The sequence below is a fragment of the Otolemur garnettii genome, unplaced genomic scaffold (genome assembly GCF_000181295.1).
Source record: "Otolemur garnettii isolate 467f Iridium unplaced genomic scaffold, OtoGar3 scaffold00050, whole genome shotgun sequence".
Lineage (NCBI taxonomy): Eukaryota > Metazoa > Chordata > Mammalia > Primates > Galagidae > Otolemur > Otolemur garnettii.
Genome location: NW_003852445.1, coordinates 4,087,881 through 4,107,330, shown reverse-complemented (window position 1 = coordinate 4,107,330; position 19,450 = coordinate 4,087,881). Strand labels below are relative to the sequence as shown.

At 43.1% G+C, this 19,450-nt stretch overlaps 1 protein-coding gene across 9 annotated transcripts in view; it reads left to right on the top strand.

Annotated features, from left to right (window-relative positions):
* The window catches only part of MEIS2 (Meis homeobox 2), a 213,160-nt gene that overhangs the window by 55,304 nt on the left and 138,406 nt on the right, over positions 1-19,450 (top strand). For all 9 annotated transcript variants that reach the window (XM_003791693.3, XM_003791691.3, XM_003791694.3 and 6 more), the window contains exon 8: positions 11,018-11,163. In XM_003791693.3, coding sequence (XP_003791741.1) covers positions 11,018-11,163 — 146 coding nt within the window. The remainder of the gene's footprint in view (positions 1-11,017; positions 11,164-19,450) is intronic.

Genomic DNA, 19,450 nt, shown 5'->3' with positions numbered 1-19,450 from the left:
GTCAATCTCCTTTGGAGAATTCTGTGCGGGACTTAGCAGAATAGGTATCCTTCCTTAAAATATTTTAACATTTGTCAGTGAAATATATATTTTTATATTGAGAAGAAATGAAATCTATGTATTAAAAATGGGAATCCTAATCTAGCAAAGAGGAAGCTCAGAGTATTAGAAGCTTGCATTCACTTTGGTTAGAAAGGATTAGAGGGTTCCAGTCAATACACAAAGCCATATTATAGCTCCTCACGGGTAAATTGAGGGGACTGATTTGGTCAAGGACCAGTATGAGGATGTTTCTGTTCAACAGTTAACAGGATTCAACATGATATGGAAAATACAGGCGTGCAAAACTATACTACGACATTCCCATTGCCAGCTAAAGCCTACAACACAGCCACATTTACATATGTGTCCATCTGTCTGTTTTTACACTTTATTTTTCCAACCAGTGGGTGAAGTGGTTTTCATCCAAGCTGCAGTCAGAATTTTTTTTTTCACCCACCACTTTCCATTATATCATATAGATGCATATTTTAAAGTGCATGTTATTTGTCTCTGGACGCACATTTGCACAGCTTTGGCTGGGTCCCCTTTCTCTCCTGGAAGGTGAGCTCATCTTGGGAGGCCGGTCCACTTTGCAGCTGCCGGTACCAACCAGGTTGTCTCAGATCAGCGGGTTAGCTAGGGAGCAGGGAGTTGCTGTCTCCAAGTTGCAGAAATGCCCCATGCCGGCCAGGGGGAAGCTGCCCCAGCCACCGTTCATCCAAGCTGGTGAGAATGGAAGTGCCTTCGGTCTCTTCAGTGGAGAGCCTGCTTAAATCCTGTGTAAATAGAGGGAGGATAACAAAGAGTGAGCCCCTGCAGCTCTGAGCATTTGGAGCCATTTGGGGCTGAATTTGCTAAATGCTGCTTATACCGCCTGAAAAGTTGAAGAGAAAGGAGCATAAAATCCCCTCTTTTTTTCCCTTTCTGCTCCTACCCGGGGGGAGGGTGTTCAGGACCAGGGAAGCCTGAGGTAAGCCCTTGAAGACTTGTTTTTTCAGTGCTCTTTTGAGTGTGAAAAAGGTGGCCTGGGTCACTGTCCTCTCTTTAATGTCGGAAAACCCACACAGTTAGTAAATGTTGCATGTAAACGAAGGCATTTCATCTCTCCTGCTTCCCTCCATGCTAGTGGGCCATGAACTAGTCACTTGAAAAATCACAGAAAAATTTCCCTTTAACGTGTCCAGACAGTTAAGCACAGCAGGAGAGTAAAAGAGATCAGTAATTAGCAGGTCTCACTGTTGGCCCCTCACCCTCCCCACGTTTCTGGGTCTGCAGTTCTCCCCACCCCCACCCCCAACTGACCTGATGTTTAAAAAAGGTAAATTGCACATGGAAAAAGATTTCCTTTGCGGATGGTTCTTGGAAAGCAAGCTTTGCAATGCCATATTCTAAAACGGAACTAGGCAAAACCTTCTCCTTCGTCTCCATCTCCATCTTCCTCCTCCTCATCGTCTTCATCTTCTTTCTAAAATCTCATTTGAACACCTGCTGCAGGTTTCTGGATGGGAGGCCTTAAATTAAACTCCTGGAAGGTAGTCCCTGACCACCACTGAAAGGAAGTATACTTTTGACTCTTAGTACATTTTAATCCTGTTTTCAAAGTACTAAGTTGAGAGGGGGGAAAAAAAAAGAGGTGTACAGAAATGATGATGAAAAATTAGTCCACAAAGTACTGTGTGTTGCTGTTCCGTGACTAAATTATACTTCATTTCTAACTGTGATGTTTCTGAATAAGTGAACCAGGCTGGGCACTGGGCAGCCCTCTCTCTCTCAGCACTCTCTCTTCCCCAGTAGAGTAGGGCAGAGTAGAGAGGGAGCACCAGTTTCATAAACAATATGTGACATGTGTCCCCGGTCACTTCTGAAAAGAACCACACATATCTATGCATAGTAAAACGCTGGGCATGGTGTGAGGTCTCACAGGGAGGCAGACTAAGGCTTGGTGACTCTCCTTTCATAGGCACTTTCTTCAAAGGAAATTATATTCTCATCAGCTCCCAATAATATGTCAAGAAGTTCTGGCTGCCAATTTGTCCATTCCACTAACATTTGAGTGTTTACTCTGTGTCAGGGCTTGGGAATCAAAAAGTAGTAAGACATTGCTCTTGCTTGCAAAAGCTCACAGACAGACAAATTAGTAAACAGATAAATTGCAAAACAGAAAAGCAAATAACAGGAGTAACAACTCTGTTCTCTATAAAAAGTAGAGAGCATAGTAATTAACTCTGTTAATGGGAGCAAGGGAAAGTTTTAAAAAGATTTCCTTTTGCACTGGGTTTTGAAGGTTGAATAGGAGTTTGCTGGTCAAGGACCAATATGAGGATGTTTGAATAGGAGGTTGAATAGGAGTTTGCTGGTAAAGAAAATGGGAAATAAGGAAAGAAAAAATAAAGAGGGCATTCCATACTAATTGGGAAGAGTGAAATTTATAGAATCTTGAAAGGTCCCTTGGCTCAGAAGTTTGTTTTTGTTTTTTTTTTTCTAAGACAGAGTCTTACTATGCCATCCTCGGTAGAGTGCCATTGCATTACAGCTCACAGCAACTTCAAACTCTTGGATTTAAGTGATGGTCTTGCCTCAGCCTCCCAGGTAGCTGGGACTATAGGCGCCTACCACAACGCCTGCCTTTTTTTTTGTTGCAGTTGTCATTGTTATTTAGCAGGCCTGGGCTGGGTTCAAACCCACTAGCTTCAGTGTATGTGGCTGGCACCCTAACCACTGAGCTACGGGCTTTGAGCCAGCTCAGAAATGTATTGAAAATTCAAGGGCTGGGCCCAGTGGCTCGTGCCTGTAATCCCAGCATGGTGGGAGACCAATGTGGGTGGATTGCTTGAGCTCAGGAGTTTAAGACCAGCCTGACAAACAGCAAGACCGACCTCTACCAAAAATAGAAAAAACTTACCAGGCATTGTGGTAGGCACCTGTAGTTCTAGCTACTCAGGAGCCTGAGGCAAGCAAATTGCTTGAGTCCAAATTTGAGCTTGCTATGAGCTATGATGTCATGGAACTCTCCACAGGGCGAGACTCTGTCTCAGACAAAAAGAAAGAAAAAAGGAAGGAAGGAAGGAAGGAAGGAAGGAAGGAAGGAAAGAAGGAAAGTTCAGCAGATGTTTTTGTTTCAAATTCATATTTAATTTGAGCTTTAGGTCCACAGGAAACAATGAGGAGCCTATAGATACTGGAAAGACTCATTACTGGATATACTTGTGTGTTAAAAATATGTATCTGCATGTTTCTTGGCTCATATTTATTTTTAAATGAACTGTCACCTAATATCTCTTTGGGGCGTATCTGTGACTATACAGGGCCCACTGCTTGTAGTTTATTTCCTTAGCAGTGAGGGCTAATGCAGAGTCCAGCTTCACCCTTCACCCCTTGTTGTCCTCCCAGCAGTGTGAGGGAGAGGACAGAGGATGGGCTTTGAAGGGCAAGGCCCTTTCTATGTGTTCTTGGACAAGTTACTTAATTTCTTGGAGTCTCGGTTTTCTTACCTATAAAATGGGGTTGATGACAGTAGTTATTTCGTTCATTTGTTGCCCAGGTTAAATAAGAATTGGAGCATTGCAAGTGCCCAATGGAAGTTACTTGTGGTATTGATGACAGTGAAAGTGACAGTGATGTTGATGAGGAAGAGGAAATGATATTCTAGAGCTCGGGAACTGATATTGAAAACACCCACTTAGCATTAAAGAAAAACATTTTAAGACTGTAAATTTGTGTATGTCTATGTGTATTTAGATGACTATAGGCAAAAATGTTTCCTTTTGTCTTATTAGAAGTACCTTTACTAAATGTCATGTTTAATTTTTCTTTAGTATTTGACAGCACTGTTTACAAACTAAGGTGATCCCTGGATCAAGGGGGAACTGTACAAACTGAAAACACTTTGCATTTGGTCCTAATCACTCTCACTTACTTGTGAGTCTAAATCCTCCCCCTTCACAAACAGATTAGCCTCTAGCACATGCAGGCCAACCAGTAGCCCAATAATCACTGCTCCTGCTTCCATCATTAGTGCACGGTACTCACAGAACTCACTCAAGGGATCCCCCCTGAATAATTAAGCAATGCAGGTAATCAGCCTTTTTAAAATTTATTTATTTATTTTCTTATTTTGCATGAGGGCTAATGGAAGCCTTGCTCTTGCTGAACCCAGGGGTGTCCTTAAGACCAAGTAAATCTTAGACACTGGCTCGTACTTCCTCTGTTTCTGGGTACAGCTTCTCCACCAGTTGCCAAGGGCCTCAGAGGAAGAGGATAGTCAGACTCCGAAGCGCAGCCAGACTCATTCAGTGAGTCCTTTCATCCTCAGGTCAGCCATGCTGGATAAGTTTGCTCTCCTACAGCTGTGGACTGTGCTATAGCCATGCAGGTGTGGTCCTGGGTGGGGGCTCCCTCGGCCCAGCCAGCAGCTACCTCCAGACACTCTGTGGCCAGGCAGAAATATTTTCATCTACATGAGGAAATATTTTCATTTGTGGAAGTCATATTTTATTTCTTTTCATTATTATTACTTGCTGAGACTGAGTCTAGCACTCTTACCCTGTCTATAGTGCAGAGGCATCAGCGTAGCTCACTGCCACCTCAAACTCCCAGACTCAAGTGATTCTCTTGCCTCAGTCTCCTGAGTAGCTGAGACTACAGGCACTGACCACACACCTAGCTAATTTTTTCTATTTTTAGTACAGATGGGGTCTCATTCTTACTCAGGCTGATCTCAAACTTCCGACCTCAAGTTATTCTCCATCTTTAGCCTCCCAGAGTGCTGGGATTATAGCTGTGAGCTACCGTGCCTGGCCATGAGAAATATTTAAATAATTATAATTTAATTTACATTCACCTAGGTTTATAATCACATATAATATATGTAACTAACTCCTGGAAATGGATGGTTTGGAAGATATTGATATCTGTCTATCTATGTATCTATCTGTATATGTGTGTATGAAATTAGTGAAGTTATATTTGTGCAAAATGAAAATGAATATAGCACATTTCTGTTGCTCAAAAATGAGATGGAAAAAAGCCTTGTTCTTTCAGATGAGCTATCACCCTTTATTAACATACCTCCATTGTGTTTATGACAGGACGAGGAGAAGGCCGTGTCCCTGTGGTACTAAGTATCAGACTTACCATAGCACGTCATTACTGCTTTTACCATTTCTTTTTTTTTTTTTTTGAGACAGTCTCACCTTGTCCCCCTCAGTAGAGTGCTGTGGCATCATAGCTCACAATAACCTCGAACTCTTGGGCTTAAGCAATTCTCTTGTCTCAGCCACCTGAGTAGCTGGGACTACAGGCGCCTGCCACAATGCCTGGCTATTTTTTTGGAGGGAAGGTCTCTCACTTGCTCAGGCTGGTCATCCTGTGAGCTCAGGCAATCCACCTGCCTTGGCCTCCCAGACTGCTGGGATTACAGGCACGAGCCACTGCACCTGGCTGCTTTTACCATTTCTTTATTCCAAGCCTTGCAATAATATCTAAAATATAAACATATTTTTGACATAATGGAATAAGACAATTGCCATGAAAAGAAGTGACATCCTTTTGTCTGGGAAGTTTTATGATCTTGAATTTTATGGATGAGAATTTCTGCTTTGGAGTCATCTGAGGGTTCTCACCTAGTATGCCCATGTCCTTCCTTGATTCTCTGGATACACAGCTATAGATTCAGATTTTGCCTACACCTGGATGCCCATGGTAGCCCAGGATTTAGCTTCCTGCAGTGAGTCTCTCTCATCGTTGCTCTTTTTAGGTGTATGCTGGGCCTACCTACCAGAGCAATGCCCTGCTCTGAGCCTAATCCACTCAGCTGAGGAAAGCATGCTTGTTCTCAAGAGCCTGGGTGTAAATCCAGCTAGAGATGCTCTAGAATGTTTCAGAGTCCTAAAACAGGAGGATGACCCAGGGATTATATTCAGGTCACAACAGAGGACAGCACTTTAGGGCAGCGGTTCTCAACCTGTGGGTCGTGATCCCGTTGAAACAATGAAAATACATCACGGCATCAGGAAGGTTGAGAACCACTGCTCTAGGGAGTGTTCTCTGTGCATTCTGGCAGTGGTTCTCAAGCTGGAGTGGGCATCAGAATCACCTGAGGGCTTTGTAATATTCAGCTTTTTGGGCCCCACAACTGGAGTTTCAGATTCAGCAGGTCTGGGGTGGGCTGAGTATTTGCATTTAGCTGATGCTAAGGCTGCCAGTCCTGATTTTTGATAGACAGTGTTTTACTGCTTCTTTCTTTCTGTTTAAGCCTTGCACCAGATTAGGGTGGGGTTACAGTATGACGGCCTGTACAGGTGGTGAAAATGCTATGGCTTTCCTACAGCAATAAGGCCAGAGGTAGTTACCATGCGTGAACACTAAGCTCATTCATGGGAGTAGAGGAGAGCGTGAAGTACCAACCTGTTACTGAGGTTGGGTCTCATTTCAAGTTAGGTCATCTAGTTCAGGGGCCAAAAGCCAGTTACAAAACCAGTGCTGGGCTGATTACATAAGAAAAACCCAAGCAACTTGTTAGAAATACGAATTCCTGGTCTCTGGCCTGGGGTATTTTGATGAGGAGGTCTGGGTGAGACATCCCAGTATGTCTGGGATGAGGTCCTGGGACCCTGTGTCTTTAACAGTCTCCCTTGATCATTTAATCCATTGCAAATGTATCTATCCATGTGCATTGAGTATTCCTTTCCGTGGTCACACACGAGATGTTTCACTACTGCACATCCATTTTGAGTATCTTTGCCCCAAATTTAGAGTCCTCAAACTTTTTAAACAGGGGGCCAGTTCACTGTCCCTCAGACCGTTCGAGGGCTGGACTGTGGGCCCCAGGACGAGTTAGCTACTAAGCAGGACAGGCAGCTGTGGCAAAAACACCCGGCAGGCCTGATAAATGTCCTAGGTGGGCTGCATGCGGCCCGCGGGCCGTAGTTTGAGGACACCTGAGACTATGCCCTTCAGTCAAGGGATTCATAGCCTTTTTAAAGAAGCATGCCCAGTATTTCTTTATTTAGCTTTTCATCCTCAGAGGTGGCAGTGCTGGTGGAATGGGCCTTGGTTCAGCTCCTCCAAAAAGGCCCTATGGGTACTGAACTCTTCAAAGAAGCACCATCCCTGGCATGTTTAAAGCCACGCCACATGCACACAGGAAACCCAGCCAGCTGCCCCAGAGGAACAGGTCTTCCCCCTTTAGGTATCATAGTAAGTGCAGTCACCCTGGGGAGAGAATAGTCCAGAAAAGGGGGAAGGTCCTGAAGGAAGCTTATTATTAAGTTCATTCACTTCCTCCACAGACAGTTGTTGGGCATCTGCTCAGGGTCACGCATGGAGGTTTCTCTCAGGATCCAACAGGAAACAGTTCCAGGTCCCAAGGAGTCCACATTTTTGAATCCTAACTGCAGATGCTGAGATGTGTGTTATCTTCTATACCTCTTTTGGCACGTGGAGTCGTGCTGGTATACACACCCTTTTTGGCACTTACCCACATACACTCATTGGACCCATGTGCCAAAGATTGCTAGCTATCCTGCATACATACACAGCCTAAACCAAAAATGTCCGCTGGAGTTATACTTTCATGATCTGGCAGCTCACACCATTGCCTTTCAAAAAAATCCTTGTTCATCTGTTTGTTTTTGAGTCAAGGTCTTTCTCTGCTACCCAGCCTGCAGTACAGTGGCTCCATCATTGCTCACTGCAGCCTCGAATTCAAACACCTAGGTTTGGGTGATCCTTCCACCTTAGCCTCCTGAGTAGCTGGAACTACAGGCATGTGCCCCCACATCAGGCTCAGTGTTTTATGTTTTGTAGGTATGGGGTTCTTCCTATGTTGTCAGGCTGGTCTCAAACTCCTGGCCTCAAGCAGTCCTCCTGCCTCAGCCTCCCAAAGTGCTGGGATTATAGGTGTGGTTATAGCTGCACCCAGTCTCCAAATGTTCTTGAAGCTGTTTGTTCTCTCTGCTGGAGTTGGTCCACAGTCCATCGGAGAAAAAGGCGATCATATTTATTGTTGCACTTGGGAGAGGAAAATTCCTCTCTTTATGGAGGTATAAATAGTAATATTAATTTTAAAGTCTTGGGTCTAATATTTAGTCACTCATACAAAACTAGACACATTTTTATTTATAACTATTTGCTATACTGGATCTAAATTCAAATTTTTACAACACTTACATAAAGTGGACTGCTTTATATTAAAATTCATGTAATACTCCTGTCTTCTCCAGTTTAAGTCAGTCATCACAGGATGCCCAATCTAGCTATATTTTTTCTTAGCTAAATATAGTGAATCATATAGTTTGAAGGTGTTACCAGCCCTCTTTGCTTTGAAGCAAGAGAAAATGCACTCTCACTCTCATTTTTAAGGTCCTTGATTGGGTTAGAAAGGCAAATGTCTTTTTTCCCCGAACCTCCCTCCATTAAGACATTAACCTTTAAAATAAGGATATTCAAAAATCTATCAAAAAAAGCTAAATGAGATTTTAACAAAATCCTGACAATTTCAGCTTAAACATATACACAGAAACCATATGTGCTTAGGAAGAAATATATACACACAGGCATTGTTTACAGAGTGTGTTTTTATATTTGGAAGACATTGAAGGAAGAGTTATTCCATACATACATTATCTGAAATGTACATTCCGATAGCCCACATAGATTTCATATTGAGAGACAAAGATATCTTTATCCGTGGTAGGTCGACAGACAGACTGACTGACTTCAAACTTGCACTTGCAGTGTGGATTTTTTTTTTTTCCTCATCTCCGGGTACTGCTTTTCAAAATCGCCTCAGGCTATAGAACAGCACCTCAGATCCCCAAGGCCCACTGCCTGGCTCCTAATAGCCACTCTCCATCTGTGTCACATGAACAGCTGATGAGATTGCTCCAGTGTCTGTATTTTGGAGAGCACATCCACCCAGGTTAAAATGCTGGGGTTGCCAAGGAGCAGTCAGAAGCCATTAGTGTGGGTGAGAATTTGCCTTGCAGCAGTTCCTTGGCATGGTGGAAAGCGTGTGCACGTGTCCCCGCGAGAGCTTGAGGGGGTGTGTGGGTGTGCGCGCACGCGCGCGGCCCCTCATGCCGGCCACCCCCTGGGGTACGTGGGTGTGCAGGAGGGTAGAGAGGTGAAGACCAGGCTTCTTATGTCTAGTATTCCAAAAGTCAAATACCTTTTGTTTCCCCATACATCGATTCATTCTTTGACTATTTGGGGGTCTTTTTAAAAAAAAATCATAACAGAAGGCAAAGAAAAAGAGAACAGCAACTTGGGGGTCATGCTCTAGTGTTTGGGCAGATGGAAGGGAGCTGCTTTGCCTTGGGGCAGGGTGGTTGTAATGAAGTGGCCTGTCAGTCTGTAAATAGTGAGGGTCATCTCTTCCATGTGATGGAGGGTATCGCATTGCAGTGAAAATGGAAATGTCAATAAAATTAATCTGCCAGCTCTTTGCTGTGGCTTTTCTGCTTCTCTGGTCAAAAAAGGTTGAGGGTTTTTTTTTTTTTTTTGGTTTTTTTTTTTTTCGGGCAAGAAAGGAAAAGAGCAGGTATAGGGAAGCCCACAGAGCAGACCCAGAAGTTAGAATTCCAGCGGCGGGGTGGGCAGGATGTCTATGTCCAACACGAAGCACAATCCGAGAGGAGAGAGCAGGTCTGGGAAAGAGCTGATGGATCTGTGGCCTTCCTCGGGAAGCTCCAGAGCGTCCAGCTCAGGCTACATTGAGCACAGAGTTTATTGTTTTAGGCTTTCTTGGACAAGGTTTTTACTTAGCATGGGATTTATGGCATTTACTGTTAATGACTGTCTATTCTTAAATTACAAAAACCCCCATCTCAGCGCAATTCCCAGATGTCCTTCCAGGACCCCGGCTTCTTAAACACCAGCAGGGAGCATAAACTCTCCACTTCTCTGTTTTCCTCTTTCGTGTGGCTCCAGGCTAATGATGTGCAAGGAAAACACAGCCATCTATAAAGCCCCACTGCTGTCCCCGTATTCTTCATTTATTTTGCATTTGATTATGCCACAAGTCGGATCTTGTTTCTTTCCTTTTTTTAAAGTTATTAGTTCAAATATTAATGTAGGGATATGGCATAGATTGCTGCTCTTGATTGATGCCTTCCCAAAAACAGGAAGACGTGCTCGTATGAATTTTAAGAAAGTAGGGGTCCTGCAATGCCTTGCCAGAAGAGTTTTTCAGATACATAATTTAGATGCCCTGCAGGCAGGCTTTCAAGGCATTTTTGCCGGAGGGCAAGAAAAAATAACTATGACTGTTAAAAGTAAATGATTTTTGCTAATGCACAATTAATGCCAGAGAAAAGCACAGAAGAGAAAGATGTTGATAGAAACTTCTGATTAAGTGAGCACCCTACCTTGATGTGTATCTTTTTTTTTTTTCCATGATAATGATCAGTGGTGCAGAGAGCTAAAAGTTTTCATGTCATGCAAATGCCGAGTGCAGGGTCACATGAGGAGTGTGTGAATGTGCGTGCTTAGGAGGTGACAGCTCTAGGAGGGGCTGAGCAGGCAGTGCGTTATGTGCAATGAACAGTGACACAGTTACTGTCACCTATGCAGGCAGCCTAGAATATATAGACTACAGAACATTTAACTTGATTACCCTACAGTATGTGTTCACTATGGGCATGGGGATGCATTTCCACCGAATGGGTTTTCTGATGGCGGTTTTCCCACATTGGATTCCATAATTGACAAAGAGCTACTGCTCTGTGTCAAGGGCACAATTATAATTGAATTAATGATATGGGCAAGTGTGAGACACACAAAATTAACATTTGAAGAGGCCTGGTTTAATTTTGTCTTTTACATATTTGTGTCTCCAATTATACGTTAATGAAAGAGGATATACCCGCTTAATGGATTTCTTTCAACAAGCGTAGCTGAGCCCGTCATTAGCTGCACGTTGTCGTTGGCACCCTTGCTCTGTTTCCTCTAATGTATTTTTATTTATTTCTACTAGGGGACGGTTTAGACAACAGCGTCGCTTCACCTGGTACAGGTGACGACGATGATCCGGACAAGGACAAGAAACGCCAGAAGAAAAGAGGCATTTTTCCCAAAGTAGCAACAAATATCATGAGAGCGTGGCTCTTCCAGCATCTTACAGTAAGTCAAGATGAAAGAGAAAAACAAAGTTTGTGTTGTTTTGCTGAGTTCTCCTAGCGAGTGATACGGTGTCATACAGATTTTCTTTTAAAAACATTGTCTCTTTTCTCTTTCTTAAGATCTGATGACTAATAAGGCGGTTAAAATTTTGTCACCTATTGCCATCTGAAAAGCATCCACTAGAAAGTAGCAGATTTTTGTTTTAAAAGACCAGGGATGGACTTTATGCAGTAAGACCGAGGACCCTAAATGGTGTATTAGTAAATTTGTTATTTATACTAAAAGGTAGGCGAGCAACTTCAGAGATTGCAACTGTAACCCAGGGAAATGGCTGTAAGGAGCTCCTGAATCCATACACTTCTGATTACACCATTAACAAAAGCTGTTTCTTCTAAGAGGCAAAAAAAAAAAAAAAAAAAAAAAGCACCTTGCCACATGCACGTCCAAGCTGACAGTATCAGGTGCATCTTTAATCACCGAAGCAGTTTACAAACATGTCATGTATTTATATGACAAATGCAGAAGGATTTAGGTGCTGTAATGCCTTTGTCTGTAAGGTGGACGTTGAAGATTCTTTTTTAGCTTGTTCAAGTCCATTATCTTCAAAGCTAACCCTATTCGCTTCTGGGAAGGGTTTAACCATTGCAACATTTTTGAAGTAACAATTTATCTTTATCCTCCTGTTTGCAATTGGTTTTATGTGTCAAATGCGTACTGTTGACTCTAAGACTCTCATGACAAAAAAATTACAATATGTTTTTACAGGGGAACGAGGCATGCTTTTATTTTTTACTGTTCATTGGGAAATTCTGGGAAAATTGTAAAAATGTCAGAGCGTGTTTCTTGCTAGAATACTGTTTTCAGGCCGTTCTGTTTAAGCTAATACTTGGAAAATAGAGTAGCGCATTGAAAGTTGAAGGTCTTCTTTGATTATCCAACTTGTGTGTTGCCATGCCGAATGACATTAGTTACAGTGTCATGGGTCCAGGACAAGGTTCCACTTTTATTTATGGTGGTGGCTGCTGATCGGCCCCTCTCACAGAGCTGCAAAGGGCAAGGGGTGGAGCGACGGTGGGGAGGGAAAAGTGATAGATTCACATTCCTAAATCGGCCATTTTGATGTAAGGACATTAGTAGCAAACTAAGGTGTATCGATCTGGCCTGTGGTGTCAGGATTAGCTGGGAGAACCAACGAGGCCGCGTAGTAGGGGTTATTCTTGCCTTGCAGCTATGGCCATTTCAAAGGTCAGGGCCCTGCACTGACTCGGCTCAGAGGAATTAGACAGAACATGCGGTCTCTGGGCTGATTACTTAACCAAAGACAAAATAATGAGTCCTAAGCAAATACTGACTAATTGAAAGGGCTGTAAATCCATTACATATTGGTCAGGGATAATCAGGAGTATTTAATCACTTTTATCTATTCAGGAGCACTGAAGCTGCAACAGCAAAGCCCTGAACCTTGCCATGTGGTCATTATTCTCATCATTATCAAAATTACTTCACAGCTGTTCTTTGCTACATCACCTCAGCTGGAGATTTACTAACCTGTAAAATGTTTTTAATTTGGAAGTCGAGTGAGTGTGAGGGGAGGGGTTTCTCATTTTTAGCGCAGGTTTGTTTGCTTAGAGTAGCAACTAGGAAAAGCAGGTTGCCTCCACCGACGGACGGCAGGCTGCTTCCTCCAGACCAGCTCACCTGTTCGGTTTCCCCCCTGTCTTCCTTCCTGTTGCGCCTTTCTTGGTCAGAAATGAGGACTTCAACAGTGACTTTCCAAGCAAACACCTGCATGGGTTTTCAATCTCCCTGTTCTCCCAACCAATGTTAAAAAATAGTAAAACCTCTGAGAGTTCAGCTGCTGTGTTTACAGATGAGGAAACTGAGACCCAGAAAGGGAAGTGACCAGCTGGAATGATGCTGAGAGCAGGACCCAAGCCTTCAGAGTCCCCAAATCTGTGCTTTTCTCACACTCTGATGACTTTGCCGTAAGGAGTATCTCCTTTGTGGTTGCACAGGAATCTCATGATCTCTGCCATCAGTGCACTCAGAGTCAACGGAGAAAGATATGGAGAAGCCAAGTGCTGATTTCTTTTCTTGTGTTTAAAGCTCTCTGCTAGCGCAGCCTTCCCGCATAGAGAAGACCGCCCATCTGTACTCTGTGGGTAGAAGCTCATATGGAAGCGTCCTGAGCCATGGATGCCGGTCTCCCACCTCCCTGCCACTGGCTGAGATTTGTGGGTGGCCACTGATTCCTGGGCACTTGTGGTAGCTCTGCTGGGCCACAGACCCAACTGTGAGAGTGTACCCTCAGTCCAGAAGTGCTTTCATCTAGTTAAATGTAAGCAAGGCTTTGTGCAGAGTCTTCTGTCCAACTAAAAATTTTAATGAATGCCTCTCCTCCTGGGATGGGGAGAAGAACTCAAATGGCTGGAGCCGGGGGAGTTGGGAAGTGTGCATTTCAAGTTCAGTTTTCTTCTGTACTGGCTGAACCTCAGTTAAGTCCACTAGATTCTCTTTTCCTCATCGTGTTCCACGGAGAAGGCCTCATGGCGGGATTGACAGGCTCCTTCCCATGCCCTTTCTGCTACTTTCTCCCACCGTCTTCTTCTCTGGTCTCCTCCCTGCCTTTTCTGAACCTCCCTTTTACCTTCAGGAAAATTTCCTCGGCTTTCCCTTTGAAACCGTTTTCCCTCTTCCTCCACACTCACTCCCACAGCAGAGAAGAGGTTCAGTAACTTTGACGAGGATAGTCCTGTAAAACTTTTACTTTCCAATCTTTAATGAGCTGAAAGATTTACTCAGCTGTAATTCCCAGCTCAGGAACCAAGAATAGAGACCCCTAACTAGCGACATGTTAATTTAGATCTTCTTTTCTTACACGCACTAACAGGCATGAGGAAGTCCTTGCAAGTGGAGATGCCCCAGTATATTTTTCTGTCATTTAATTAATTTCAACTTTCAAAGTGAAATGTTGGCTCTAGCTCACTGAAAATAGATGTAGTCTAAATTATTATTTCATGTAAATTTCTTTACAAGGGCATGATTCAATGTGCATCCCTTCTTTATTAGTCTCTTTAACACTATTTCAAACTGGTGGTTCCCTTTTGTGCAGTCTGACCTGTTCTTGTATTACAATAATCCCCGATGTACCCTTTTTTTCTTTCTTTTTTAAAAAAGAAGCTAATTGAATTATCTCATTATTTTAATTTGTTAAGCAAATGTATTTTGCATCTCAGGATGTGTTCTTAAAGAGGGGGCTGCGAAGGCTTTGCCCCCTGAATGGGCCATTGGCCCATTTTGACATTCATGCATTCATTAACTAGGGAAACATAAAAGAACTCTGGTTGTATTTCTTTTTTTTTTTTTTTTCCAAACACCCAACCAGCATGGAGCAACTTTTCCCAATAAGCCACAGGGGTCTCTCTACATATGTTCTCAACCGCAAGCTATTGTCACCTATTCTGAATACCTCAAAAGGCCCAGAGGGGAAAAAAAGCCCACCTCCACAAAGGCCAACTGTAGCAATTGTTAAGTCTTAGTCTCAATATGACAAAAATCATTCACCTTCAATTTTCTTGGAAGAACAAATTCTACTTCAACTGTTACATTTGAAACAATCTCTCAAATTCCTGTGCACCACCAACTTTGGGAGCAAAGGTAACAAACTCGTAGCTAATTGATTATATTTTTTAAGAACCAAGCTATTTGATGAAGAGTTTCCCTACTCAGAGTTCAGTACTTTAAATTTGCTACATCGGAGATTAAATCCTTACTTTCTAGTTTCTAACAACCTATTTTCAAAATTTTGTTTAGAAAAATCCCTTTTTAAAAAACTCGCAACAATTTTTAAGAAATAAATCCTTTTTCCCCCCTTTTTAAAAAGAAATTCAACTAGCAAAAAACCTCGTTATGTACCACTCCCCTGTTCCATTGGCTGATGGCTCTGCCTGGCTTCTCAGCCTAAGAAATCTAGTGAAGATGGAAGAAAGGCTGTGTTAGAAATGTATCTGCTTTTGCTGGAAAGTACCCAATGGCAAAAATAAAAAAAACTTAGGGAAATCCTAGGGAAGTATATGCCTTTTGCTAACACATGGAGATTATGATATCATAAAAGTAAGCCTGCCATTACAACTGTTTTTATTTGACTTCAAAGATAGTTAAAGAAAGAAACAGCAAGAAATAATACCCAGGCTGGCGGTTTATTCATAACCATGAAAAACTCCTCGAGGCCAAGGAGCCCTCAGCGTGCTCGATTAAGCTCTCAGGCACCTCCGCTTGCCACCTTCGAGAGCTCCCCTGGTTGTGCTGCAAAGAATATATTTGGTCCTGGAGTAAAAACAGGAAGTGCTCACGCACAAAGGCACCACTTGCTCCTCCAGTTTCTGACTCAAGGTCTTCTTATTTGGAAACATAGGGATAGAGCTCACACTTAGGAGCTGTGAGGGCTTCTCTAAAAAATGTGCGCAGAATCAGAAGCAAATCTTCTTTAAATCTTTATTTCAGAACTTGCAGCCTTCTTGAGACTGTAGGTTCTAAAATCTCTGCCCTTTGTTCCTGGCAAAATGCTCTGTCCCCTCTCTATCTCTGGGGAGGGTGAAGCCTGCTTCTCAGGTGTCCACTGATTTCACTCTTTGCATATCGGAATCTGCTTTATGGAACTTCTGAAAGGTCCGGGTTTGATAATAAAGCTATGTTTTAGAGCATATCATTCTGCAGAGACATTACACCCAGGTCATGTATAAATGCAGTCCCATGTTACATTGAAGAAACACAGACCTCTCTTCTCCAGGGAGTTCGTCAGGACCGTGTGACAGTAAACTTAGCCCCTTTAAGTTTGTTATTGTGTACAGGCACATTCATACACACGTGAGAAGGGGGGAGGGAGACAGACACAGAGAAAGACTTAGGCTTTTTTCTCTTTTAACTAGTTCTCTTCCTCTTGTGAAGATCCAGATGGCTTCTCTTCTGCAATGAGGCAGGACAGTGTAGAGGTTAAGAGCACAGAGCCTGGAATCTGCAACACGGAAGATTTTTGGTCTCGAGCCATTACCCTCTACAAGCCTGATTTTCCATATCTGTTGAATGAGGATAATTCTAGACCCACCCAGTAAGCTTATTGTAAAGATTAACTGAAATATGGCAAACCACTCAGCTTCATGCCTGGCTCCTATAATAAGTATGTAATATGAAGTCACTATAATTCTTATCTTAATCTAGTTAAATGGCTAGCAGGAGGCTTTGACCAGCGGATCTGGGCATCTAAAGTTACCACACTCATTCCTGGGACTGTGCGAGATGGGGAGACCAGATTTTGCCAAAGAAATCCAAACACCTCTCAGCAGGAGGGAACATGGTCCGAACCCCTCCTTCTAACAGCCGTGTAAACATTCAGTGGCTGCTCATTGATGCCAGGTGATAGCATCGGGGAGTCCTGGTGCCAATGAAAGCCAGAGCATCCTGCTGAGCCTTGGGGGGTGGGATGGGGAGACACAGGTTGCAGAAAAGTTTAGAATGCTTCAGCTGGGCTAGCTTTTTTAAGAGAATGCTTTCCACCATATGGGTTCTAGTATGTGAACAGAATCTAGAGTTGCCTGCTTCTTCAGGGTGTAAAGGTCTAGGCTTTCTGTGAGACAGCATGGTATGATTTAAAAAAAAATAAAAAGAAGTGTTACCAGGCTGGGTTCCATGGCTCAGTTCTGTATTCCTAGCACTTTGGGAGGCTAAGACAGGAGGATCCCTTGAGCTCAGGAGTTTGAAACCAGCTTAAACAAGAATGAGACCCCGGGTCTACTAAAAATAGAAAAATTAGCCAGGTGTCCTGTTGTCGCAGCTACCTGGGAGGCTGAGGAAGGAGGATTGCTTGAGTCCAGGAGACTGAAGTTGCTGTGAGCTAGGCTGATGCCACAGCACTCTAGCTTGGGCAACAGAGTGAGACTCTGGCAAATAAATAAATAAATAAGTAAAATAAAATCACCAAGTGTGAAATTAGAAGATTCTTGGATTTAAACTCTGATCTTAGGTAAGTTATTCAACCTCTCTGAACTTAGTTCTTACTTTCAAAATGAAAACAGTAAATAAAGGGCCCTACTTAGCAGCCCATGTTGCCATGGGGTTTGCATAACGTAGTCAGTGTGTGAGTTGTAATGTGCCACACAAATGCTGACTCTTTTGGTCTTTTTGGTTATGTGCTTGGGATTCTAGATGCTTGAGACATCTGGTATCTTAGGGCATCACCAACGGTAGAGATACAGCGCTGTGCACCTTGTTCATCCCTGCCCCATCTCTCCACTCGTTCACCTCCACAAGTGTATCCATGGAGACACTGTGGTCATTTCTATTCTTAGACATCTTTTTAAAGACCTTGAATGGTTAGTTGAATCAGTATTTTGTGGATATTAGTTATTTCTGTTTAGAAATGAGTGCCTTCCTGATTCTGAGACCAGTATACTTGATACTAACAGCTCTAGACCAAATTAATACCAAGTATGAAATGTTGCCCTTTCTGAGACAGTGAGAGATGGGCTTTCTCATATTCAGCGATGCAAATGGGCACTGAATACAAGTGGAGCTGGTGGGCTGAGAACCACTGACATGGAAACGCATATGCAGAACACACAGCTGAGAACCGCCAGCAGGGAGAGCTTCCCGCAAACTCAGGGAGGCCGCCCCAGCCTCAGCCTTTACATTGTTTTTCTGCCTGCCAGGAGAAAACATCTGTGAATTATTTGAATGGAACCTTATACTGGAGACCGTCTGAGCTGGTGTCATCTCTGTTTAATTTCAGGAAATGATGTCACAATGCGTTAAATAACAATGCTGGGTGATTTATTTTCCTGTGGACATGCTGTCCCAAGCATTCCTCTTCTCTTGCAATGTTTCCAATTAGCTGTAAGCTTGAGTGTTCTTCCTATTTCGTAATGATTTTGAGGGGTGGGGAGGGCAGGAGATTAGGATAGGAAGAGAGGGGTAATTTCAGAGGTTGCCAAGGTTCAGAGCTAATGGCACATTCATCATGTCTTGATTGGTACAGGAAGGTTCTGAGCACTGGGGCTCTGATCACCAGTGGCAACCTGCAACAGTCTTGGTTGGTTTTAAAGATCTACAAAAGAAAGCCCGAAGCTTCTGATGCTCGCTGCCCAGAGCCACTAGATAATTTTAATAATGACCTGCCTACTGTAGCTTCTGCCTTTATCAAAGTTTCTGTGCACTCCCTTCTTCAGTAAAGAATAGAGGACATAAGTCAATTCTGTGTGCCATCTGTCGTCGTTTTTACAATTTCTCAAATTAAAGAGACAGGCCAAAAATTTAATGTTGTGTCGAAGCCTAGAAACTCCTCGAGAAGAAAGAAAATTGCAACTGAATTTACTTTGTCTCTCTTGGCCAGGGGTGCGGGGGATACTGCATAGTGCTGTGTCATAACCTTCTGCTTGTAGTCCCAATTTGGTGTTTAAAATTGGATTATGAGGGCTGCTGCATAGGAAAGACCCACGTGTTTGGAATCCAGCAGCCTTTGTTCACGTGGTTCTGAGTGACATTGAGGTAAAGTCTCCACTACAGTGGAGGTGCTATGGCTTTTCATGGGGGTGAGAAATGGGCAGTGTCCTAGATGCAAAAACATGGAAAGACATGTCAAAGGACATCAGAGAGATAGACCAAGACAATTACCTCCCAGACTATGACCTGCTAACTGACAGACACATTTCAAAAATAAGCAAATGCTAGGCAGAGGACAGAGGAATTTGGGGGCAGTGAAACGACTCACTGTGATAGTATAATGGCAGCTGCATGTCACTATACATTTGTCCAAACCTGTAGATTGCACAACCACGGGAGTGAACCCAATTGTAAACTGTCGGCTCTGGATGAGAATGCTGCATCAGAGTGGGTTCATTGGCTGTGACAAATGTACCACTCTGGCATGGGGATGTTGATAACGGAAGAGGCTCTGCATGTGTGGGGGCAGGAAGCGTGTGCAAAATCTCCGGGCCTTCCTCTCGATTTTGCTGTGAGCATAAAAAAATAAAACCTACTTAAAAAAACTCAGATCCCTGAGTGAGGAGGTTGAAGAGTGAGATGCTTATTATATCACCATCAAAAAGAAACTAAAATAGTTATTAGCTCAAAATTTAGCACCCAATTTCATAAAATATCACTTTGAGTCTAATTGTTTAAAAATATGTGAAAGAATTCCAGGAGATGGGGAATTGAGGACCCTCAAATAAAGGAAAACAGAAGGTACACGTGTGCGTAGTGAATATTCAGCTGTTTAAAAACTCCAAGAATAGAG